Source organism: Moschus berezovskii, chromosome 6, assembly GCF_049115385.1.
Source record: "Moschus berezovskii isolate FMDL1 chromosome 6, NW_MosBer_1.0, whole genome shotgun sequence".
NCBI classification, from domain to species: domain Eukaryota; kingdom Metazoa; phylum Chordata; class Mammalia; order Artiodactyla; family Moschidae; genus Moschus; species Moschus berezovskii.
The window spans coordinates 52,148,014-52,172,825 of record NC_142465.1 but is presented as its reverse complement, the minus strand read 5'-3'; the positions used below and the strand labels follow the sequence as shown (position 1 = coordinate 52,172,825).

The 24,812-nt window shown below is 41.9% G+C and overlaps 2 protein-coding genes across 9 annotated transcripts in view; one reads left to right on the top strand and one right to left on the bottom strand.

Annotated features, from left to right (window-relative positions):
• Positions 1-14,274, top strand: part of HELB (DNA helicase B) — a 49,983-nt gene extending 35,709 nt beyond the window's left edge. The window contains exons 12-14 of one of the 4 annotated variants that reach the window (XR_016037608.1): positions 290-784; positions 8,204-8,424; positions 14,168-14,274. Coding sequence is in view for 3 of the 4 variants with exons in the window: in XM_088837035.1 (XP_088693161.1) it covers positions 290-937 (648 nt within the window). In the remaining variant the exon portion in view is untranslated. Of the gene's footprint in view, positions 1-289; positions 938-8,203; positions 9,826-14,167 lie in introns of those variants that run through there. The other 3 variants (XM_055396728.2, XM_088837037.1, XM_088837035.1) reach the window with 3 other exon arrangements.
• The window catches only part of GRIP1 (glutamate receptor interacting protein 1), a 770,922-nt gene continuing 757,834 nt past the window's right edge, over positions 11,725-24,812 (bottom strand). For all 5 annotated transcript variants that reach the window (XM_088837043.1, XM_088837040.1, XM_088837039.1 and 2 more), the window contains 2 exons: positions 18,939-19,085; positions 11,725-16,545 (listed from right to left, as the gene is read on the bottom strand). In XM_088837043.1, the coding sequence (XP_088693169.1) occupies positions 16,318-16,545; positions 18,939-19,085 (375 nt within the window). In that variant the 3' untranslated portion in view covers positions 11,725-16,317. The remainder of the gene's footprint in view (positions 16,546-18,938; positions 19,086-24,812) is intronic.

Sequence of the window (24,812 nt, the reverse complement as noted above, 5' to 3'; positions counted from 1 at the left end):
TTTATTAGGGAAGCTTTGGCACTGCATGCAGTTTGAAGTTTATTGCTGGGTTTCTATAAACCAGTTGTGGGTCTCTGACACCTAAACTTAGCAGCATAGTTACAAAATGGGAATTCTGGGATAATGAATAAAATGGAACACCTCAGGGGGATTCATCTGAATACCCTGGCCGGGTTGAATGCACTTGAGAGCACTTGGAGGACTTGTCTCCTTTCTACCTTTGTAGACTGTCTGGGAAGTGAACCCATTGTGCAGCAGTAAGACTGCCCCATGCATTCTTCCCTCTCAGGGGTCGGAGGAGAAGACAGTCGTGTACGTGGTGGGGAAGGCGGGCCGCCAGCACTGGCAGCATGTGTACACCGCTGTGACCCGGGGCCGCTGCAGAGTGTACGTCATCGCAGAAGAGTCTCAGCTTCGGAGTGCCATCATGAGAAAGAGCGTTCCTAGGAAAACTCGTTTAAAACATTTTCTGCAAAACAAACTTTCCAGGAGCTGTCCATCTCCAGCAGAGTTTGCATCCTCATCAGAGAACCCTGAAGACAGCAGGGGACCAGGCACACAGCCGTCAGCATCTCCAGTCTCTGCAGTCGCAGCTGACACGGTGACAGATGACAGCCCCAGAAGCGGGGACTCTGTGGCCGATGACATGCTGCTTTCCTTTGCTGAAGGATGGGAATTATCTTCATATGATGAAGTGGATGCAACCGAGGATCCGTCACAACTGAGAGGGTCCAAAAGAACATGTTGCTTGAATGATGCTGAAAGTCCAAGCAAAATTCTTATGGTAGGACTGATCCTCAGGTTTTATTTAAATGTTGCTGGCCTCAGTGTGCTTATAAATGACTGTGTATTTTTATTACTGCTGCATAGTGCTGCAGGACTTAAAAAACAACTGTTCCTCTCACCTCTGTCAGATTTCCGTTCTATATCCAGTTGAATCTTGATCTTGGTTGGATGTTTCTCCCTCTGCTTGAGGCTGGCACTCTGGATAGTGTTGATGGGATGATGAGTGGGGATGGCACGCCAGGAGGACCTTCTTAATCTTCCATCACCTTCTTTGCTCATCTTCCTCATCACCCTCCCCTCCCTTCCATAGCTGCGGTCTCACTTTTTTCCTCACGGCTCCATTGAAGTGGCTGGTCCCAGTCATCTTCTTGCCAGCTTCAGAGGTCTTTTCTTAGGTCTCATTGTGGATTTTTCCCCTGACAGTATTTTTAACTGCAATTGCTCTTTCCATGTTTCCTTCTCTTGGTTTCCATGTTCCCTGATTTAATACTTCCCCTCTGTCTCTGACTCATCTTCCTTTCATTTCTTTACTCCTTTACTTCTCCTTCTTGGACCAGAGACATCTTTCCAAGGTTCAGTTCTCTTTTCCCTTGAGAACTGATCTTGTTCTCAGATTTAGCTGTAACCTTTGCACTAGTGATTTGTTCAGCAAATAGTTTTCAGCTGTCAACTACATTCCAGGCACTGGGAATTCATGCCTAGGTAGCCCGTGGTGGAGATGGACAGGCTGTGTAAGAAACTTGGTGTTTCAGTAAATGTTTCACCAAGTTAAGTGTTTCACTGAATGTTGTTAATGCTGAAGAGGAGGTAATGAACCACCGTCCTAAACACTCCCCCCGCCAAAAAAATCTATGTATTTGTTCCTAGAGATTGACTGTCTGGAGCCACAGCCCAGCCTCTTACTCTCTTTTCTAATTTCTCCATTTTAAACATTTATCTGTTTTCCCAGTTGAAATCTTGGAGTCTCTTTAGATTTGCATTGTTTTTACCCTTTACTCCAGATAGTTGCTGGGTTTATTGCAAAATATGTCTCTTGGGGATTTCTTCCATCTCATTTAGTCTGTGCTGTTTTAGATCTTGACCTTGGATGATTGCTGACCTGGCTGCCTTCTCTTCTCTTGTTCCCATTCTGCTGATATACCCTACACCTTGTTACCAAATTTACCCCCTAAGTGCTGAGCTCATACCTTTGTTCAGAAGCCTTCAGTGGCTCCTTTGGACCTACTGCGCAAATTCCAGGTGCTGTAGCTCAGCATTTGAGGCTTTTCTCTGTTTGATTCCATCTTTCCCAACATCATTTATTTTCTCACTATTCCTTTTTTTTTTTGCTTTTGTCTCTAGTCTCTTCATTCACCACATTTAATCAGACTTACTCATGTCTCTTCCTTTTGGTTTTTGTTCTTCAACTTGGCTTGGATGCCTCCTTCTCTCTGCATCCCCTCATTCAGCATTTAGGAAAAAAAAATGGTAGCTCTTCTGTTGGTCACTGATCTAAGTGATCTAGAGGGAAAAAAACAGGTTCCTGGCTTCATGGCTATTACGTTGTACCATTTGTTCAAAGGCAACCCATACCAGAGAAGATAAAATTTCCAAATTAAGAAAGATCCTATAAAGAAAATACAGGTGATGAGGTAGGCAGTGGTCAGTAGGGGTTAAAGGGGCAGGAGGTGGCCCTGGGCCATGATGGTCTGGTAAGTCCTCTCTGAGGAGGTGACATTTGAGCTGAGCACTAAAGGGCACAAAGAAGCCAGCCAGGTGGGGCTCCAAGGAAGAGCGTCCCAGGCAGAGGGTGTGGAAGATGCAAGGCCTGAAAAGGAATGACCTCATTAGAAGAGGAAGAGAGACCTGTGTGCCTAGTGAGTGAAAAAGAGAATATGTGATGTTAGAGAGAGAGGCCGAACCACGGAAGGCAGCTAGGATTTTATTCTCCTTGCAGTGGGAATCCATTGCTGGGCTTTTAGCAAAGGTGTAATACCATCTAATGTATGCTTGACAACCATCTCCCCAGCTGCTGTGGAGAGTGACCTGTGGAAAGGAAGGTGGAAGCAAGAACACCAGTCATCCGAGGGAGAGCAATGCAAGAGCAGGGAGGGGGATTTAAAGTGGCTGGATTCTTTTTTTTCCTTTAATTTGGCTGCGCCGTACAGTATGTGGGATCTCAGCTCCCTGAGCAGGGAACAGACCTGTGGCCTCTGCATTCAAAGTGCTGAGTCTTAACCATTGGACTGCTCGGGAAGTCTTGATACCCATTGAAGATGGGGTCTGTCTGACTTGCTGATTGGATGTGAGGGGGTAAAACAAACAGTAACCCAGGATGATTCCTGGATTTCTGCCTGAAGCAACTTGGTGAATTGTAGTGTCGTTTCTCGGAGAAGGCAATGGCAAGCCACTCCAGTACTCTTGCCTAGAAAATCCCATGGATGGAGGATCCTGGTAGGCTGCAGTCCGTGGGGTCGCTAAGGGTTGGACACGACTGAGCGACTTCACTTTCACACATTGGAGAAGGAAATGGCAACCCACTCCAGTGTTCTTGCCTGGAGAATCCCAGGGATGGGGGAGCCTGGTGGGCTTCTGTCTATGGGGTCACACAGAGTCAGACACAACTGAAGTGACTTAGCAGCAGCAGCAGTGTCGTTTCTTGAGATAGGAAAGACATGAGGGGAACTGTGTTTGGGGAAATGAAGAGATCTCTTTTGACATGTTGTGTTTAGGTTATCATTTAGATGTATATGTGGATTTATTGAGAAAGGCAGTGGTTGGTAGAGAAGTTTAGAGCCTCAGGGTAGGTTAGGAAGTTGTTCAGTTATCAAGTCACATCTGACTCTTACAGCCCCATAGACTGTAGCCCACCAGGCTCCTCTGTCCATGGGATTTCCCAGGCAAGAATGCTGGAGCGGGTTGCTATTTCCTTCTCCAGGTGACCTTTCTGAACCAGGGATCGAACCCATGTCTCCTTCATTGGCAGGTGGATTCTTGACCACTGAGCCACCAGGAAAGCCCAAAGTGTCCAGTTAGGAGTCATTAGCATATAATGGTGGACTAATTTGAGGAGACGCCACAGGTGGAAGAGGAGACCTTAAGACTTTTTTTGGTGGGGGGATACTCCTAACTTTCAGAGATCTGGCAGAGGAGGAGGAACTGGCAAAGGAGACTGAAAAGAAGTCTGAGTGAGAGAGAAGGAAGACTGAAGGGGCGGGGAGGGGACGAAAGCCTGCCTAGAGTGACTAGGAGGTGAGGGAGTAAAGGGAAAAGTAGAGGCAGGCTTCTCGAAGAACGTTGCTATGAAGAGAAGCAGAGAGAGCTGTGGATGGAGGACTCATGGTCAAGGAAGGATTTATTGGTTTATTTATTTGGGGAGGATGCCTTAAGGCATCCTGGGGTATTAATGGAACGGTTCAATGGAAAACAAGAAATTCATGATTGAGAGAGAGGGGATCATTGCAGGAATGGAGTCCTGAAGTGGGTGAGATGGGGACAGTCCAGAACATGAGCAGATAGGATTGGGAACAGGGGATCTTTCTTCCATTGCACTTGAAGGGAAGGAGTGCAGTCTATTGTTGGGTTGTGTGGAGGGAAGATGAAGTAGTTCTTGTCGGGTTGCCTTCTCCCATCCTTTCTCTTTTCCTCACAGAATCCAGCTCAGTTTCTGGTTTGTTCCTAAAGTGGTTGGGCAGCACTGTGAGCCTCCTGTGCTGTGCTTGGAGCCACCGTCTGCTTGACTCTTGAGGACAGCATTTGTATCACATGATTGCTCATCACATGATAACACTTTAAAAATGCACAGTGATTAAAATACAAACTGAGTATGGCAGTGAAGCCTCTTTTAAAAAAGAAATCAGACTTCCAGCGTATTGTTCTTTCACGTTCATGCTCAAAGTCGTACTTGTTCTTGTACTGTTCCCTCCTTGCTTTAAGAATTCCTTTGAGAATCACTTTTAGAGACTGTAAAAGATCCTTTTAAATGTTTATAAGGGAAACAAACTTCTACTGAGACCTCTTTTAGTTTTTAGAAAGAATCCAAAATCATTTGTTTCCTAGTTTTAGAAGTTAGACGATCCAAGTCGGTAATGCTGTTTTGTGTAAAAAAGATGGGATTGTAAATTGCCTCCAAATGTACTTCTTACACAAGCTTAAAAATTGCCTTATGTGCCAGCAGCAGACTTGTTAAGGGGGAGTCTTTCAGCTTCCAACATGGTGACAATTATAAGAAGGGGCTGCTGTGGAAACTCAGAGGAGAAAGTGTTAATGTAACCTGCCTTTACTAGGCTGAGCTCTAAAGGAATATTCTCTACTTCTGAGCCCACATGGATGTGAGATCGTCAAACATTCTCTAACAGGGTGCCCCACAAAAGGCTCTCTCAGGCATCTTAGACAACAGGTATGGAACAGCGTGGGTGGAACACGGCATACAAATGAGAAGTTGAGCTGAGGACACTTGGGAAAGAGACCAAGGCTCTTCTAGAGAGATTGTATATTCTACTGATTGTAGTGGAGAGCCCTGGAAGCATTTTACAAGCTCTGTGAATTGAAATTTATGAAGCTGACTTTGTAGTTCAGTGGATATGGTTAGGGAGAGACTAGCGACTGAGTTCCCAGCAAAAAGATTATTTCAGTAGGTTGGGCAAAATGACTAGGTTCTAAAGAGGTAGTAGAGATGCTAAGGGATAGAGTCAGTGGACATAATGGACAGTTGTATGTAAGGATGACCCTGAGGATGATTCCTAGGCTTCTGCCTTGGACATCCGGGTGGCTCCAAGTAACATTAACCAGGATTAGGAAAAGAGGCCAAAGGACAGGTTTTGTGCGGAAAGTGATGAAAGTGGACATAGCAGAAAAAAGATTTTTTTTTTCTTCTTCAAAGTAGTAAGATCACTGCTGATACTGTTTCATTTGGTGTGCATGCTCAGTTGCTAAGTTGTGTCCAACTCTTCAAGACCCCATGGAATGTATCCTGCCAGGCTCCTCTGTCCCTGGGATTTTCCAGGCAAGAATACTGGAGTGGGTTGCCATTTCCTTTTCCAGGGAGTCTTCCTGACCCAGGGATCAAACCCAAGTCTCCTGGGTCTCCTGCTTTGGCAGGTGGATTCATTACCACTGAGCCACCTGGGAAGCCTCTGTTTCATTCTGTACTCGAGATCAACTCGGCTGAGATTGAATTTCCATCTCAGCTAAAAAATATTAAAAAAACAAAACAAAACATGAACTGTGTTACCTCTTACAGAGACCCTGGGATAAATAAAGCTTTTGACCTGGAGCAGAAAACAGGCAATTCCAAGGAAAGAAAGACTCTTTTTCTAAAAGTTTCTGCTTTTTATTTCTTAGCACCAGCGTTGTGGAGGGAGGAATTACGGTTTGTATGATGGTGCAAAGAGAATTTGGCAACACTGTTTATCTTTCAGTTTTGAGCTTGCCAAAGCTTTTAAGCTGTGGGGGAGGCTAGCATCACAAAAGGTCTGTGAACACAAGGAGTGACGGCAGGGATTGCCCAGCGCTGGCTGTTAGCACTGCATGATGGCAGCAGCACCAACAAAGTTGTCTACGTGAAAAGGATCTGCTTCTCACATGCTTTGCCAGAAGTATGTGGCATTTTCAAGAATCCCTAGAAACAAGGAAACTAGAATTCAAGCATCAGGACTGATAAATTAAGGACTTCTATGTTTTATAATAATATACTTTGAGGTGCATTGAGATGTGTCATTTGTAAAAGATCAGATCCAATGACAAGGGCTGCCTGTATTCTCATCCTTCATATTCACACTGCTGCCTAAGAGCCAAGTCTTTAAATTCTACACATACCAAAGGCTGAAATACCCGAGCCCCTCCCTCCTAGATGAAAACTTTTGCTTTTCCATCGAGTCATAGCTTTGAGTTTTGAAAAGAGTCTTCAGAGAAAATGTTGACCTGTTTTTTTTTTTTTCTTCTTCTTTTGCCTAGCCTCCCACCACTGAACGAAAAAGGTGGGGGGACAAAAACGAACCTTAGAAACAGATGTGTAAAATACTGCTAGATTTTATCTGTTTAAAGCATTGATTTTCAGAATTTTCTGAAAGCAAATGACTTTTTCACTTAAAAAAAAGGAAGGATATCATTTAGTCCCTGAATAAAGATAGTCCTTGTATTACTCAGGGTTCCTTAGAGAAACAATCAATAGGGTATGTGTCTGTATCTGTCTGTCTAATCTGTCTAATCTGTCTTTTGGGATTTATTTTAAGAAGTTGGCTCATGCCGTTGTGAGGGCTGGTGATGGTAGAGTCCAAAATGTGCAGGTAGGCTGGCTGAGAGGACACTCAGAGAAGAGTTAATTTCATGGTGTTCTACTGTGGAATTCCTTCTTCCTTGGGGGAGATCAATTTTTTCTGTTTAGGCTTTGATTGGATAAAGCCCACCTATGTACACTTTGGAGGGTAACCCATTTTACTTAGTCTACTGATTTAACTGTTAGTCTCAAGTCAAAAATACTTCCCCAGAAACATGTAGAACAGCATTTGGCCAAATATTCGGGTACTGTGACTTAGCCACATTGACACATAAAATTTAACTATCACAGTTCTCTAAACTGAACAGATTTGGCAAGATGAATGATGAATTTTACTTTTCTCTTTCTCTGTGGTGGTGAGTCTTTTTCGTGACTGTACTGGTCCATTGACTAGTGCTTGGGAATACTAATAGTACCAAGAGTGCACTTATGTAGTTGCAGTGTTCCAACTTAACCACATCTGTGGCTGGCATCATGGACGGGCATCCTGGGCAGTCGGTCATACAGGGCTTCCTGCTTAGAAGGAACCCTATGCTTGCAATGCTCTCTGCTTGTCATCCTGAAATTCTTAATTTTTGAACAAGGGGCCACATTTTAATTTTTTTAAGTTATGTATTTATTTGGCCGTGTCGGGTCTTTGTTGCTGTGTGCGAGCTTTCTCTAGTTGTGGCAAGCGGGGGCTACTCTGTGTTGCCATGCTTGGGCTTCCCATGTTCTCTTGTTGCAGACCACAGGCTGTAGGCACGTGGGCTTCAGTAGTTGTGGCTCACAGGCATAGTTGCCCTGTTGCATCTTCCCAGACTATGGATTGAACCCGTGTTCTCTGCATTGACAGGCAGATTTCCATCCACTATACTACCAGGGAAGTCTGCCCACATTTTACTTATGCACTGCCAAATTATGTAGTGGACCCTGTCCACACTTTTAGAAGTTAGATATATGTACTTATTCAGCAAATAGTCACTTTTGTCTGCCAGTCCTGGAGGTGGGGACTGGGGTTTTCACAGTAAGCCTAAGCAGAATGACAACTGATTGTTCTGGTGTGCTCAAGAAGTGGGAAAATGTATGAAGTTCCTGAGAAGCAGTCAAAGGGAATAGAAGTACATAGGGTAGACCAACTACATTTCTATAAAACTAACGTTATTTTTATTGTTCCAACAGGTGGAAGAATCATCTCCACAAGTGTCTTCTAAGCTTCGGAATTTGAGACTAAATAGTTTAACCCCCAGGCAACTTTTCAAATCCACAAATAATCAAGAAACTTAGTTTTGTTTCAGATTGCTCAAAATAATTGTCTGTTTTTTCCATTCAATACAAAATGAAATCATGGCTTCAAAGGATTAAGACAAAAGAGGACGTCTGTTAACGAGTTCTACTTTAAGGTATTTGTATTAGCAACTGTTTTCAACTTATTCATCACAGAAAATCTTAATGATATTGACATCTGTCATCAGGAGAACTGGTAGCACTGGTCATATATGAGGGAAAAATATGTTCTATATGTATTTTTAAAAACTCTGTACTTTCGTGTTCAGTTGCTCAATTGTGTCTGACTCTTTGCGGCCCCATGGACTGTATATCCTGCTAGGCTCTTCTGCCCGTGGAATTTTAAAAGTGTTTTTAAATTGTGTTATTTTTAGAATAATGCCTTATTAACTTCCATCATCATTGTGGGTGATCTTTGCTCATGGGTTGAAGCAATGGTAAAGAGAAACTAATTACATCTCTTAAGTTATTAACACATATTCTAGGGCATTTTGTGTACTGTAAGCTGGTAACCTCACAGTGTTGCCACTTGCTCCATCACTGCTGCCTGGGTCTTCTGGGTACATTTTCCTGGAAGTTCCTTCTGAGCAGGAATTTCATTGGTTTTTGTATAATTTAAGATACAGTGTGCATCATGTTGGTTTAATACTTCTATATTGCAATATTACCACTGTAACATTAACATGTCTATCATGTCACACAATTATCATTTCTTATTGTTTTAAAAATATTCCACTTTGAAAATATTTTTTCTCTCAGAGTGATTCAAATTTTTTTTTTTGAGAGTTTTCTATATTTCCCTTCTCCAATGGAATTATACAATATATGGTCCCTTGTTACTGACTTCTTTGACTTAGAATGTTTTCAGACTTCATCCACATTGTAACATGTAACAGTGCTTCATCTGTCTCTCAAGATTAAAAAAAATTATGGGCAAAGAACTAGCATTATTACTTTTATTGGCTATATATATCTTGGATAATCCATTCAAGAAGTATCGCTCCATCCAACTTGATGAAGCCTATATCCTTTGTGTACTGGAGGAAAAACTGGTGGTGTATATTGATGTTGTATTTCCAGGTGACACCATGCTGGTCTGAGCTGATGTTGTTAGATCAGGAACCTGGCTGAATTTTTGCAAGTGGCTCTAGTAGAGTTGCTAATAACCCTTCTTGCTTTCAGTAGTGCAGTGAGGCAAATCCCTTCTTTTTATTACCAAATATTCCATTGTTTGGATATGGTACATTGAATTTATCCATTCATTAGTGGATGGACATTTGGGTTGTTTCCTCTATTTGGGTATCATAAGTAATGTTGTGTACAAGGTTTTATACAGGTATATACATTTCTTTTAAGTATATACTGTGGTGTGGAATCGCTGGGTCATAGGGTAACTCTGTTTAGCTTTTTGAGGAACTGCTAGACTTTTTCAAAGCAGCTGTACCATTTTATGTTGACACCAGCAGGGCGTGGCCAGTTTCTTCATTCTCTCTAACATTCATTACATGACTTTTTAATTGGAGCCATCCTAGAGGATATGAAGTGACATATCATTATGGTTTTGATTTGCATTTCCTTTATGACTAATGATGTTGATCATCTTTTCATGTGCTTACTGGCCATGTATATGTCTTCTTCAGGGATGTGTCTGTTCAGATCCTTTGTCCACTTACAAATTGGGTTATTTTTATTATCTAGTATGAGTTCTTCATATATTCTGTATACCAGTATCTTATTAGAAACATTATTTGCAAAAATTTCCCCATTTTGTAGATCTTGTTTTCACTTTATGGTATCCTTTGAAACACAAGTTTTTAACTGTGATAATGTCTAATGTATGTATTTTTGTTGTTGTTATTTGTGCTTTTGGTGCTATATCTGAGAAACCATTTGTTATCCATTATGAAGACTTTTTGTTTTTTCTTCTAAGAGTTAAATAGTTCTAGGTCTTATATTTAACTCTAATTCACTTTGAGTTAATTTTTTTATATGGTGGAGTCAGAGCCCACCATAAAAAAATGTGTCTCTTATAAAAGTCTTTTTTAAAAGCCTGTTTTGTCTGATACAAGTATTGCTACTCTGACTTTTTCTTCCTTTTTCCATTTGCATGGCATGTCTTTTCCCACCCTCTCACTTCCAGTCTGTATGTGACTTTTGATCTAAAGTGAGTCTCTTGTAGGCAGCATATATACAGGTCTTGTTTTTGTGACCGTTCAGGCAGTTTGTGTCTTCTGATGGAGCATTTAGTCCCTTTACACTTAAGGGAAGTATTGGTGTGTATGTTTTGCTACTGTTTTGTTAGTTGTTTCAGATTTGATTTAGTAGGTCTTTTTCTCCTTTTGTTTTCTTAGGATTCGATGACTATTTTTAGTGTTATTTTGGACTGCTTCTTTTTTGCGTGTATATCTAGTATCGATTTTTGGTTTGCTGTTACCATAAGATTTTCATATAGCAGTCTGTATATAAATGTGATTGTTGTAAGTGGCTGATCTCTTCATTTCAAATGCATTTTAAATACTCCTCCTTGCATTTGTACTCTCCTCCCCTCATGATTACTGTTTTTGATACCATATTTTACATCTAATTGTTCTTTGTGTCCTTTAACTGCTTATTATAGATACAGGTGATATTACTGTATTTATCTTTTAATATCTCTACTAGCTTTGTGTGTGGATAATTTCCTATCTTTACTGTAAATTTGCCTTTACTGGTAGGTTATTTCCTTCCATAATTTTCTTGTTTCTGGTTGTGGCCTTTTCTTTTTTGCCTAGAGAAGTTCCATTAACATTTGTAGTGAAGCTAGTTTTATAGATGCTGAATTCTTGTAGCTTTTGATTGTCTGTGAAGTTTTTGATTTGTCCATCAAGTCTTGATGAAAACCTTGCTGGGTAAGGTATTATTGGTTGTAGATTCTTCCCTTTTATCACTTTACATATATTGTACCACTCCCTTCCAGCCTGTAGTTTCTGCTGAAAAATCAGCTTACTGGTTTATGGGAATTCCCCTGTATTATTATTTGTTGCTTTTCCCTTGCTGCTTTTAGGATTCACTCTTTAATTTTTGGCATTTTGATTACAATGTGTCTTGGTGGGTTTGGTTCTCTTTGGGTTAATCCTGTATGAAACTTTGTGTTTTCTGGATATAGGTTGACTGTTTCCTTCCCCAGGTTAGGAAGAGTTTTAGCTTTTATCTCTTCAAATATTTTCTTCAAGTCCTTTCTCTCTTCTCCTTCTGGCACCCCAATAACAAATATTATTGTGCTTAATGTTGTCCCAGAGGTGTCTTAAACTGTCCTTGCTTTTTCTTTCTTTTTTCTGATCAGCAGCAGTATTTCTACTACTGTCTCCAGCTCTCTGATACATTCTTCTGTGTCGTTTAGCCTACTATTGATTCTTTCTAGTGTTTTTTTCATGTTAGTTGTTATATTCATCTCTGGTTGTTCATTATATTTTCTAATTCTTAGTTAAAAAGTAACTTTTGCTCTGTGCATCCATTCTTCTCTTCGATTATGTTTACAATCATTACTCTTCACTGTTTCTTGAGTAGATCACCTATCTCCACTAGCTCTTCTTCTGGAGTTTTATCTTGTTAGTTTGTCTTGAACATAGTCCTCTGACACCTTGTTTAGTCTGTTGCTATTTATATTTTTATGCATGTGGTAGGTTAGTTACATTCCTCAACCTTGGAGAGGTGGCACTATGTCAATGTCCTGTTGTCCCAGCATTGCACGCCCCTTGTCACTGAAGCTGTATTCTCTTGGGGTTCCCTTAGAGGGTTGCATGAATCTTTCTTTTGTGGCTGGCTACATGGGTGGTATGGTAGGCTTGGTTGGTTCCTAGTCTGGTTGTTTGCCTGGCCTTGCCTTGTGTGTATGCTGCTGGCTGCTCTTTAGCTGGGCTTGGTCACAGAGTGGCTGGTCTCGGTACCCTAGGGGGCCCTGAGGCTACTGCTGGCTCACTGGTGGGCTGAGTCAGGGTCCCAAAGACTCTGGGGCTGTAGATGCCCGCTGACAGGTGAAGCCAGATCCTGGGAGTAGTGCCAAGCTACGGAGCAGTTAAGAGATGTTTTCTGGAGTTTGGCTGCAGGACCCAGGGATCCTAGAAGGCATTTTAGATTGTTGTTGGCGGGTTCATTCCTGACTGTTGATCATGGGGTCCAGACTGTCTGGAAGGTTGCTTTCGCCTGCTAGTGATCAGGACAAGGGCCCAGCTAGTCCCAGGTTGGAGTCTGGCATGTGTTGCAGGATCACAGTTGTCTTCTTTCTGGTGTCTGCACCCTGGTGGGTGGTCTAGAGCAGCGGTCCCCAACCCCCGGGCTATGGACCAGCACCAGTTTGTGGCCTGTTAGGAGTTGGGCTGCACAGCAGGAGGTGAGTGGTGGGTGAGCAAGCAAAGCTTCACCTGTATTTACAGCCGCTCCCTATCACTTGAATTACTGCCTGGGCTCCACTTACAGCCGGATCAGCAGCAGCATAATAAATGTAATGTGCTTGAGTCACCTCAAACCTGCCCCTATCTGTGGAAAAATTGTCTTCCGTGAAACCTGTCCCTAGTGAGAGAAAGATTGGGGACCGCTGGTCTAGAGGCTTGTGTGGGCTTCCTGTCAGGAAGGGCGGATGCCTGCCCACTGGTGTATGGAGGTGAATATTGGCCCTTGGTGTGCAGGGCCACATCTAGGTATATATCTAGAGGTGGAGTCAGGGTGTCTTTAGGCAGACTGTGCTGTGTCCCTGCCCAGTTAGTTTCTTGGCCTGAGGTGTCCCCAGCACTGGAGCCCGTAGTCTGTTGGATAGGGCCAAAATCTTGGTGCTGATGATCCAGTACATCAGCCACCAGGAGTGTTCACGGAGTTGAATGTTCCCCAGTGTCTGTGTCCACAGCTCACCTCCTCAGGAGTCTACAGAAGCAGCAGGTAGGTCTGGCTCAGGTTCCTATCAGATTACTGCTTTCACCCTAGATCTTGGTGTGTGTGAGATTTTGCATGTGCCCTTTGAGAGTGAAGTCTCTATTTCCCAGTCCTGTGAGGCTTCTGCAGTTCCAGCCTTGTCGTTTAGTTGCTAAGTCGTGTCTGACTCTTGCGACTTCATGGACTGTAGCCTGCCAGGCTCTTCTGTTCATGGGATTTCCAAGGCAAGAATACTGGAGTGGGTTGCCATTTCCTTCTCCAGGGGATCTTTCTGACCCAGGGATTGAAACCATGTCTCTTGAATAGGCAGGTGGATTCTTTACCATTGAGCCACCAGGGAAGCCCTCAGTACCAGCCTGCTGGCCTTCAAAGCCAAATGCCCTGGGGGCTTGTCTTCCCAGTGCTGGACCCCTGGGCTGGGGAGCCCTATGTGGGGGATCAGAACTCTCATTCTTGTGGGAGAAGCTCTGCGTTATAATTATTCTCCAGTTCGTGGGTCACCCACCAGAGGGATATGTGATTTGATTATATTGCAGATCCTCCTGATCTCTTCTGGTAGGTTCTAGTCTTTTCTGTCAATGGTTGTTCAGATAGTTGTAACTTTGGTGTTTGTGAGAGAAGGTGAGTGCAGGGTCTTTTACTCTGCCATCTTCTACACCTTACTCTGTACTTTCATTAAATTTATTCCTAAGTATTTTATTTTTGATCCTATGAGAATATAATCATTTTCTGAATTTTTGTTCATTAATACTATATAGAAATTCAGTTGTTTATATATTGATCTTGTATCTTGCAACCTTGCTAAAAAACTCACTTATTTGAATAGGTTTTTTAGCAGATTCCTTAAGATTTTGGTATATACAAGATTGTATCATCTGCAAGTAGAGTTTGTTTTACTTCCTTTCCAATTTAGTTGCCTTTTATTTCGTTTCCTGGTTATGCTGCCCTGGCTAGAACCTCTGGTACCCTGTTAAGTAGAAGTGGCAAGAATGGACATCCTACCTTGTTCCTGTGAATTTACAAAGCCTGCTAGGCATCTTGCAAAAATGAAAACGTTGGGACTATAAGGTGTAGTTTTCTTTTTTTTAATATATAAATTTTAATCATGCTAATAGTTTTTGAAAATATATTTTATGGAGTACATACAGTGTTCTCAGGGTAGATATGATCCTTAAGTTAGACTCAAGATCAAGTTTTGTCACCTAATATAAATGTATCATTAGTCTTAGGGGTGTTCATGTTTGCCAGCTGTTTCAGCATTTTTACATATGTTTCACACCTCTCCTCATGAAAATAATGGAATGCAGATATGATCTTCAGTATCACAGGTGGGAAGACTGACTCAGGAAAGTAAATTTCATACCTCCAGTGAATATCAGAGTTGGAATTCAAACCCAGATCAAATATCAAAACCATAGCTTTTCTCTTCCATGCTGCTTTTCAAGTTTATGGCAAAACCTTCCTCCTTTAGAAAATTATGCAACCATTAGTGTTGTGTAGGGCTCAGTATAGAACACTAAAGTAGATCCAAAGCAGCAAAAAAGGCCTTTTTTTTTTTTTTTTTTTTTGCTTTTTAAAATCACTGTTTATTCCATTTGGTAGAGGGTTTTTTATTCCCATACAAATATTTGCAACAATTTTGAATTTCCCAAAACCATACATAGACGATAAATACCATGCTATTAAAGTATTAAATTTGTACAAAAATACTTTACAGTTTAATACTTGTTTGTTACAAATAAAAATACATTTTTAAGTGACTCATGATCTTTTTCTTAACGTGATTCTGCTTTATACTTTCTTGCCCTGGCGGTTCTGAAATATGATTGAAATAATATATTTCTTTGCACAGAAACAAAAGGTGAACTTTTTCCTTAAACAAAGGACACAGTGTTCAGATGCTTTACCTAAGCAGTTGTTTTAATTATTGACCAAAATAAAAATGTTTGGAAAATAATTTTTCAGTATGGAGATTCTACAATCAATATACAGATCTATTTTTTTTAAATATTCACCAAATAACAGTTATTAGTGTAACTATTCAAAATATCTGAACAAATGAAAACAGTTGCTGACAGACATTAAAAGCAACTGTCACAGTTTATTGCTTTGGGGGATGGTAATAATTGGCAATGCATTTTGTGAAAATGTATTTACAATTCAGTCAGTGGCATGGCTCAGAACAAAAGACAGTCCAGAGTCATTTACGGACATGTGCTGTACAGCCCTCAGTATAACCAGTTTTCAAAACGTGTCAAGCAGTATGAGTTTGATTTGCCTATCCTTAAGATAAACCTCATTTTAATAGACTCTTCATTCTCTCTTAAATTCTTAGTCTTGAATTTTAAAAATAAGATAATTTAACTAATTCTCAGTGTTACTAAACACCCTAACTCATTACCAGAGAGTTTGCAGCTATTAAAAAATGTGTCCTTAAAAAAAACAAAAACAAAAAAACAGGTCACAAGACATATCCTGTTTGATAATTTGTTGCATAGGGAATAGCATACATCATAAATCATTCCTATACTTGGGCAAAACATTTACCACCACCTATTATGGTCTCCTACGTGCGCCGTTGCGGAAACGTTGTAAGATAATTTCATACCTGTACCCCTCCCATAGCAGCAGTCCCAGCAGTTCACCAGACTAGTTCTAGCAGAGCCAGCTTTAGCAAAAGCCTTGTCAGTTAAATTCTTACATGAATAACTTCGTAGTAAGAAATAATTTCAAAGTGAATTAAGGAAATTATTTTAGAGAATATTTTCAAACAGACATTTCTCTTTTTAAAAAGGAACAGGAAGATGGACTTGTGAAAAAATGTCCTCTGATGTTAACTGCAGAGAGGGGTGGCCTGTTTTTCTCTACCATTGAGTTTGGCAGGGGATTGCCTGTCATATACCATAGTGATCACCAACAAAGACACCTCAACTTCAAAAGGGAAGTGAACATGAGCCATGAGAGATTTAAAAGACCCCTGTGCTTGCAGTTAATGCCACGTGATTATCTGTGCTTCAGATGTCACAGAAATCTTAAAGGGATTTTTTTTTTTTTTTTAGCACCATGTAGATATTGTCTTTTGTCCCGCTTTATAAAAAGCATTGCTATAGTGTATTAGTGGGTTCTCGTATCTCCAAATTACCACTGTGGCTCGGCTGTTGGAAAAAAGCACTGTTCTGTTCACTCCATTCTCCTCCTGGTAGAGTGTGTTCTAAGGACTTCTGTGAAGCCAGGGGGTTTCTACTAATAACCAGGTCCAGCTTATTACCAGATTCCGCTATGAGGGGTACAACAAGGCAGCAGTCAAAGTCTCTCGTTCGGACATGATTAACCTGAAATGGCAAGAAGCGCCACGGTGAATTATTGTTAGAGATATAATTCCCAAAACCCAGAGTAACATTTCAGATATAACAGGTTGATAAGAGTCTCGAAAGTGCTTAAATGAGCACTCTGTACAGAGAGTCTGTCCCAGCCCTGAGCACACTATAAGATGACTATAAGCTTACTTTTTCTCTGCAGGGAACAGGGACACATCTAACATCCCCAAGCTGAGCAAATAACCTTACTCATGGCAGGTGCTCCAAAGTGCTGTCATCCCCAATTTACAGATGAGGAAAGTGAGGCACATAATGGTTAAGAGAAGTGCCTAACACCAGCAGTTGATAAGTGGTCCAGAGAGGATGTTGGTGAGTGGTCCAGCAAAGATGTGATCTCAGGCAGTCTGGCTGATTCCGAAGTTTGTGCTGTGTTTTGTTTTTTTGTTTTCTTTCTGTTTTAAAATTTTTGGCTGCACCCTGCAGCGTGTGGGATCTTAGACCAGGTATTGAACCCATACTCCCTGCACTGGAAGGCAGAGTCTTAACCAGTGGGCTGCTGGGGGAGTCCCCCAAAACTCGTGCTCCTGATGATATTGAACTGCCTCTCTCAGTAGTTCTCATGGTCCCACACCCTTCTGAGCTTGTACATGTGCTCATCTTCTTTCATGTTTCCTTATTCTTCCCACCCCACACCCCAAGTTTAAAAAATCATCTCCATGCTGCTTCCATGCCTTGACTTTTCATTCTCTCTCCCATCTTTTCAGTTTGGGACCTGACCATTATATTGTATTGTTGTTTAGTTGCTAAGTCATGTCTGACTCTCTTCTGACCCCATGGACTGTAGCCTGTCAGGCTCCTCTGTGGGATTTCCCAGGTAAGAATACTGGGGTGGCTTGCCATTTCCTTCTCCAGGGGATCTTCCCGACCCAGGGATTGAACCTCTCTCCTGCATTGGCAAGCAGATTCTTTACCGCTGAGCAACCAGGGAAGCCTTATATTGTATAAATGACACCAGTTGTTCAACATAGGAATGGTGTTTTGAGTTCTCATCCCCTTTAGCCACTCTTGACACCTACTCATCCTTAAAACTCCTTCCTTGGCTCTGATGATACCACTTTGCTCTGACTTTCATACCATTTTAACTGCTCACTTTCTTTCTTTCCTGCCTTTACTTCATCCTATCCTTTAAATTTTGTTTTCCTTAGAGCTCTATTTTTAGTTCTCTTTCTTACTAGAAATTCACCCTAGGCAACTTTATCCAAATCCACGTGTTCAGTATCCCAAATCTTTAGTTTTGGCTCTAACATCTCTCTTAAGCAACAAATGCAAACTGTCAGCTGCCTTACAGACTGCTCCACCGGGATGCACAGAAGGCATTAAAGGCTCAGGTCTGGTCCAAGTGTCTTACCCTTACCTCCTGGTCTCCTTTCCTTTGGTCCTACCCTTCGTCACCCTACAGCAGTCCACCTATGACATAATTGTATTGTCTTTCTGAATTGTGAAATATACCTTCAGAGTAAAGTCTTAAGAGCTTGGCATTCAATGCCCTTCACAATTCTGAGTCCAGTCCGCTTTTATAGCCTCATCTTCCACAAAAGTAGGTCTATCTGTAATTTACAGAGGTCAAATCATTTGTCCATCATTATTTACTCAACAAATACTGGAGTATCTATGGCAAACGAAAGTGTTCCATATTCTTGGGACAAGTCTAATTGTTATATTGCCATGGTAAAAAGATCATCAGAACTGGTTTTAAAACTGTCTAATCAGTGTAAACTTGCTTTGGTGAACATGTGTCTAAAAGCCAACCATCAGAGCAGCCTCATGCTTTGAAAGTCAACTATTTAGGGACAAACTCATTCTATTTGAACACAAGTTCAAGACTGATGGCAACCCTTCTCCTGTTCCTGGAAAATGCTCTTCCTGAAAACTGGACATAAGTTCTAGGAATTTGCTTTCTTCAGTAAAACCAAACCTAATCATGATATTACTCCATTAAGTAAATAAGGTTCAGCTTTTGGATTTTAGATCCTGTGTGAGATGAGATATCAAACACTGCAAAATGGGAGAATAAGGTACTAGCATGGCAGTCCACCCCAGTTTTCTTGCCTGGAGGATCCCATGGACAGAGGAGCCTGATGGGCTGTAGTCCACAGGGTTGCAAAGAGACTGACATGACTGACATGAAGCAACAGCAGCACACATGCCTATTTGCAAGAAGTTTAGAATCTGCTGGGGAAATGTATTCAGGGAAACACGCTGTTTCAGTAACTGGAAAATTCTACTAAGGGAAAAAGTGTCTATTCTCTCTAGGAGGGCCTCTGATCTGGTCTTGAGGCAAAGGAGGATGTGAGCACTGGTCAAATAGGACTTTAAAGAGTTAGATAAAATTTCATCTGAGGTCTTACCTGTAAGAGCCTATCGTAGGGCTTTAGGCCACCAAGATCTCCTGGCCCAGCTGGGCGAATATTTTTGACATAGACTCCTTTCTCCAGCAAGCCATCTGCTACACTGAATCCGAAGTCCTCCATGTCAGAGCCCTTGTACAGGGTCACCTGAAAGGTGAGAAAATGTGAGGGGGTGGTATTTAGGTAGGTTGAGGACTTTTGCCTGTGAAACTTCTTGATGAACCATCTTTTCAAACTAATTTCAGAAACATAATAGATTTGTAATAGATTAGGCAGCTCCCCCCAGTCTTGGCGCTAGTGGTAAAGAATCCCCCTGCCAGTGCAGGACACTTGGGTTCAATCCCTGGGTCAGGAAGGTCCCCAGAGGAGGAAGTGACAACCCACTCTATTGCCTGGAAAACCTCATGGACAGAGGAGCCTGGTGGGCTACAGTCCATGGGGTTGCAAAGAAGCAGCCATGACTGAGCATAGCGCACACACACACACCCCCAATCGTGAAGATTTTTCTATTCTTCAAGAACATCCTTGGAATTTCCAAAGTCCCACTCAGAACTGGAAAAGGAGGAGACATGCTGGAGAGGTTTTTTTTTTTTTTTTTAACTTGCAACCATCAGGTGTATACAGGTGAGACTTTCCCAGGGGCATGTTCATGTCTGTTCTGGAGCAACCCCAGGTGTTGGGAGAAGCCAGAGTTAGCCCTTTGCAGCTGGATATTAGGACTAAGCCAAAGACCTTTCCTTCCTGCTCACCATGCCTGGCGCTGTGCTGGGTACAGTGCTCAGCATATTCTCTGCCTCTAAGCAACAGCCAGGAAGCCCATCATTGTATTTTCTCTGGTATTCTAATCAGTGCTTCAGTACTGTAGGCAAAAAATATTGTGAAAGAGAACGAGGCCAAGATGGCAGAGTAGAAAGACCCTGAGCTCAGTTCCCCTCATGAGCACACCAAAATCACACCTATCTGGGGAACAGCCATCGATGAAAAAGACTAGAACCTACCAGGAAATACCTACAACTAAAGGCAAAGAACGAGCCACAGTGAGATGAGTGGGGTGGGGGGGTAGGGTGGTCTGGTGATATAATCAAATCCCATCCCCCCTGGGTGGGCAACCAGGTGCAGAGGTTCTTCTACAGGAGTGAGCGTTCTGAGCCCCACAGTCTTGCTCCCCAGCCCAAGGTTCAGCATCAGAAGGATAAGCCCCCAGAGCATTTGGCTTTGAAACCCAGTGGGGCTTGACTGCAGGAACCCCACAGGATTGGGGGGAACACAGACTTCACTCTCATGCACACAAAAATCTCATGCACACCAAGACCCAGGACAAAAGCATCCATTTGACAGAAGCCTAAGCCAGACCTGCCTGCTGGTCTTGGAAAGTTTCCTGGAGAGGCAGGAGCTTGGCTCACCCTGGGTACATAGACATGGATGGCAGACATACTGGAGAATATTCAGCCGCATGAACACTCCTGGCGGCTGCCATATTAGATCATTAGCACCAAGACCTGGCCTCACCCACAGACTGCAGGCTCCAGTGCTGGGACAAGTGCTTGCTTGGTCACTCAGTCATGTCTGATTCTTTGCAACCTAATGGACTATAGCTGCCAGGTTCCTCTGTCCATGGGATTTTCCAGGCAAGAACACGAGTGGGTTGCCATTTTCTGCCCCAGATCTTCCCGATCCAGGGATCGAACCCATGTCTCCTGTGTCTTGCATTGGCAGGTGGATTCTTTACCACTAGTGCCACCTGGGAAGTCCCCAGACTGGGATACTTTAGGGCAAACAATGACCTGGGCAGGGACACAGCCCTGCCCATTAGCAGGTAGGCTGCCTAACTTCTTAAGCCCCATAGCCACCTCTGGACTCACCCCAAGACAGGGCCCTTCCCACTGGAGAGCCAAGACCCAGGTCCACTCACCAGTGGGTAGGCTTAAACCTTTCTCTTCAGGAAGCCTGCACAAGCCTCCAGATCAGCCTCACCCACCAGGGGACAGACACTAGAAGCCCGAAAACTATGATCCCACAATGCAAGCTGGACCCTACTCCAGTGACAGCTGAGCCCTGGCCCGGCCCATTAGCAGGCCAATGCACCCTTCTGGATACCACGTACTTCATACCCAACTGTATTGGGAAACTCCCCACCCTTCCTCTGACCCCCTCAGTCACTGATCTGAAATGAGCTCTGAGACCTCTGGGCCCTGCAGCCAGACTCTGGGAACCCCAGGATCTGACTTCACCTGTCAGTAGGTGGCCAACAGTCCGAGTCTTTGGGATCCTGTGTCTGCCCACCAGTGAGCGGGCACCACCTCCAAGGCCTCCCAGGGTTGCACAATCAACCAACTGGTAACCTGGCCCAACTAAACAGTACTAGCAGCATCTGCATAGGGCAGGGCATGTCAACCAACCAAGCCTACTAGACTGCCTGCGTAATCAGCCCACCACAAAGAAGGACCCTTGCAGCCCTCTTAGGGGGAACCCCTAGAGCCTTTAGCTTCAGTGATGAAAGGGGATGCATAGGACGTCTCCTACAGAGGGACACTTGTCCAAGGTTGAGAAATATAACTAATCTACAATAGACATAAAAATACAAGCAGCACCTGAGACAAAATGAGGTAGCAGAAGATTGTGTTCTAGATCGAGGAATAAAATTCCAGGAGAAGAACTAAATGAAGTGGAGAAAGATGATCTATCTGAGAAAGAGTTCAGAGTAATGATCTTAAAGATGATCAAAGAACTTGGGAGCAGAACAGATGCACAGAGTGAGAAGTTAGAAGTTTTAAGTAAATAATTAGAAAATATAAAGAACAGCCCAGCAGATGAAGTATACAATAACGAGAATGAAAAGTACACCAGAAGGAATTAATAACAGACATTTAAAGAATAGTTAACACCTATTCTTCTGAAACTATTACAAATAGAGAGGAAGAGACAATTCCAAACATGTTCTGTAAGGCCACCATCCCTGATACCAAAACCAGACAAAAATATCACAAAGAAAAATGCAGATATCACTGGTGAACATAGATGCAAAAAATTATCAACAAAATATTGGCAAACTCAATACACTAAAAGGATCATACACCATGATCAAGTGGGGTTTATCCCAGGGGTGGAAGGATTTTCAGTATCCACAAATCAATCAATGTGACATACTACATTAACAAAGGATAAAAAGCATATGATCATCTCAGCAGGCGCAGAAAACACTTTTGATAAACATTCAACATTCAAAGAAAAAACTTTAAAAAGAAAAAAATTTCAATATCCATTTATGATTTTAAAAGTCTTCAGAAAATGGGCATAGATGGACCCTGAAAGTGAAAGTGAAGTTGCTCAGTCGTGCCCGACTCTTTGCGACCCCATGGACTGTAGCCTACCAGGCTTCTCCGTCCGTGGCAAGAATACTGGAGTGGATTGCCATTTCCTTCTTCAGGAGATCTTCCAGGGGTCAAACATGGGTCTCCTGCATTGTAGGCAGACGCTTTACCATCTGAACCACCAGGGAAGCTCAAGACCTCAACATAATAAAAGCAGTATATGACAAACCCACAGCTAACATCATATTCAATGGTGAAAAGCTAAGAGCATTCCCTCTAAGAACAGGAACAAAACAAGGATGCTTACTCTTGCCACTTTTATTCAACATAGTTTTGGAAGTCCTAGCAATCATCAGAAAAACAAAGGGAATCCCAATTGGAAAGGAAAAAGTAAAACTCACTGTTTGCATGTAACATGATATTATACATAGAAAAATCCTAAAAATGACATTAGGAAAGTACTAGAGCTCATCAATGACTTTGATAAAATTGCAGGATTCAAAATTAACATACAGAAATCTGTTTTATTTCTGTACACTAACAATGAACTATCAGAAAGAGATATTAAGGAAACAATCCCATTTACCATCACATCAAAAAGGAATAAAATACCTAGGAATAAACTTACCCATGGAGGCAAAAAACCTGTACTCTGAAAACTACAAGACACTGATCAAAGAAATTGAGGAGGACACAAATAGATGAAGATATACCGTGTTCTTGGCTTGGAGGAATCAATATTGTGAAAATGACCATAGTACCCAAGGCAATCTACCAATTTAATACGATTCCTATCAAATTACCAATGGCATTTTTCACAGAACTAGAAGAAAAAAATTTAAATTTGTATGGAAACAGAAAAGACCAAAAATAGTTAAAACAAGCTTGGGAGGAAAACATAGGCAAAACACTCTCTAACATAAATCGTAGCAGGATCCTCTATGACCCACCTCTCAGAGTAATGGAAATAAAAGCAAAAATAAACAAATGGGACCTAATTAAAAGCCTTTGCACAATGAAGGAAACTATAAGCAAGATGAAAGACAGCCTTCAAAATGGGAGAAAATAATAGCAAATGAAGCAACTGACAAAGAATCGCAAAAATACACAAGCAACTTATGCAGCTTAATTCCAGAAAAATAAATGACCCAATCAAAAAATGGGTCAAAGATCTAAACAGACATTTTTCCAAAGAAGACACAGAGATGGCTAACAAACACATGAAAAGATGCTCAACATCACTCATTATCAGAGAAATGCAAATCAAAACCACAATGAGGTACCATTTCACACCAGTCAGAATGGCTGCTATCAAAAAGTCTACAAACAATAAATGCTGGAGAGGGTGCGGAGAAAAAGGAACCCTCTTACACTGTTGGTGGGAATGCAAACTAGTACAGCCACTATGGAGAACAGTGTGGAGATTCCTTAAAAAACTGGAAATAGAACTGCCATACAACCCAGCAATCCCACTGCTGGGCATACACACCGAGGAAACCAGAATTGAAAGAGACATGTGTACCCCAATGTTCATTGCAGCACTGTTTACAATAGCCAGGACATGGAAGCAACCTAGATGTTCATCTGCAGATGAATGGATAAAAAAGCTGTGGTACATATACACAATGGAATATTACTCAGCCATTAAAAAGAGTGCATTTGAATCAGTTCTAATGAGGTGGATGAAACTGGAGCCTATTATACAGAGTGAAGTAAGTCAGAAAGAAAAACATCAGTACAGTATACTAAAGCATATATATGGAATTTAGAAAGATGGTAACAATGACCCTTATATGCGAGACAGCAAAAGAGACACAGATGTAAAGAACAGTCTTTTGGACTCTGTGGGAGAAGGCAAGGGTGGGATGATTTGAGAAGGCAGCGTTGAAATGTGTCTATTATCATATGTGAAGCGGATCGCCAGTCCAGGTTTGATGCATGAGACAGGGTGCTCAGGACTGGTGCTCAGGGATGACCCTGGGGGATGGGATGGGGAGGGAGGTGAGAGGGGCATTCTGGATGGGGAACACATGTACACCCATGGCTGATTCATGTCAATGTATGGCAAAAACCACTACAATATTGTAAAGTAATTAGCCTCCAATTAAAATTATTAATTAAAAAAAGAAAACCAAGCTTGGGAAAGAAGAATGGAATGCAAAGAATCATGATCCCTGGCTTCAGGTTATACTGTCAAAACAGTATAGTGCTGGCACAAAAAGAGACAGATAAATCAATGGAAAAGGATAGAATGCCCCAAGATAAACCCATGCACTTATGGTACTCTATGACAAAGGAGGCCAGAACAATGGATAAAAGACCATCTCTTCAATAAGTGGTGCTGGGAAAAGAATGAAATTAGAACATTTTCTAACACCATGTACAAAAACAAACTCAAAATTAATTAAAGGCCTAAATGTAAGACTGGATACTATAAAACTTCTAGAGGAAAACAGGCAGAACATGCTTTGATATATTAATCACAGCAATATTTTTTTTGATGTCTCTTAGAGTAGAAACAAAAGCAAAAATAAACAAATAGAACATAATTAAACCTCAAAGC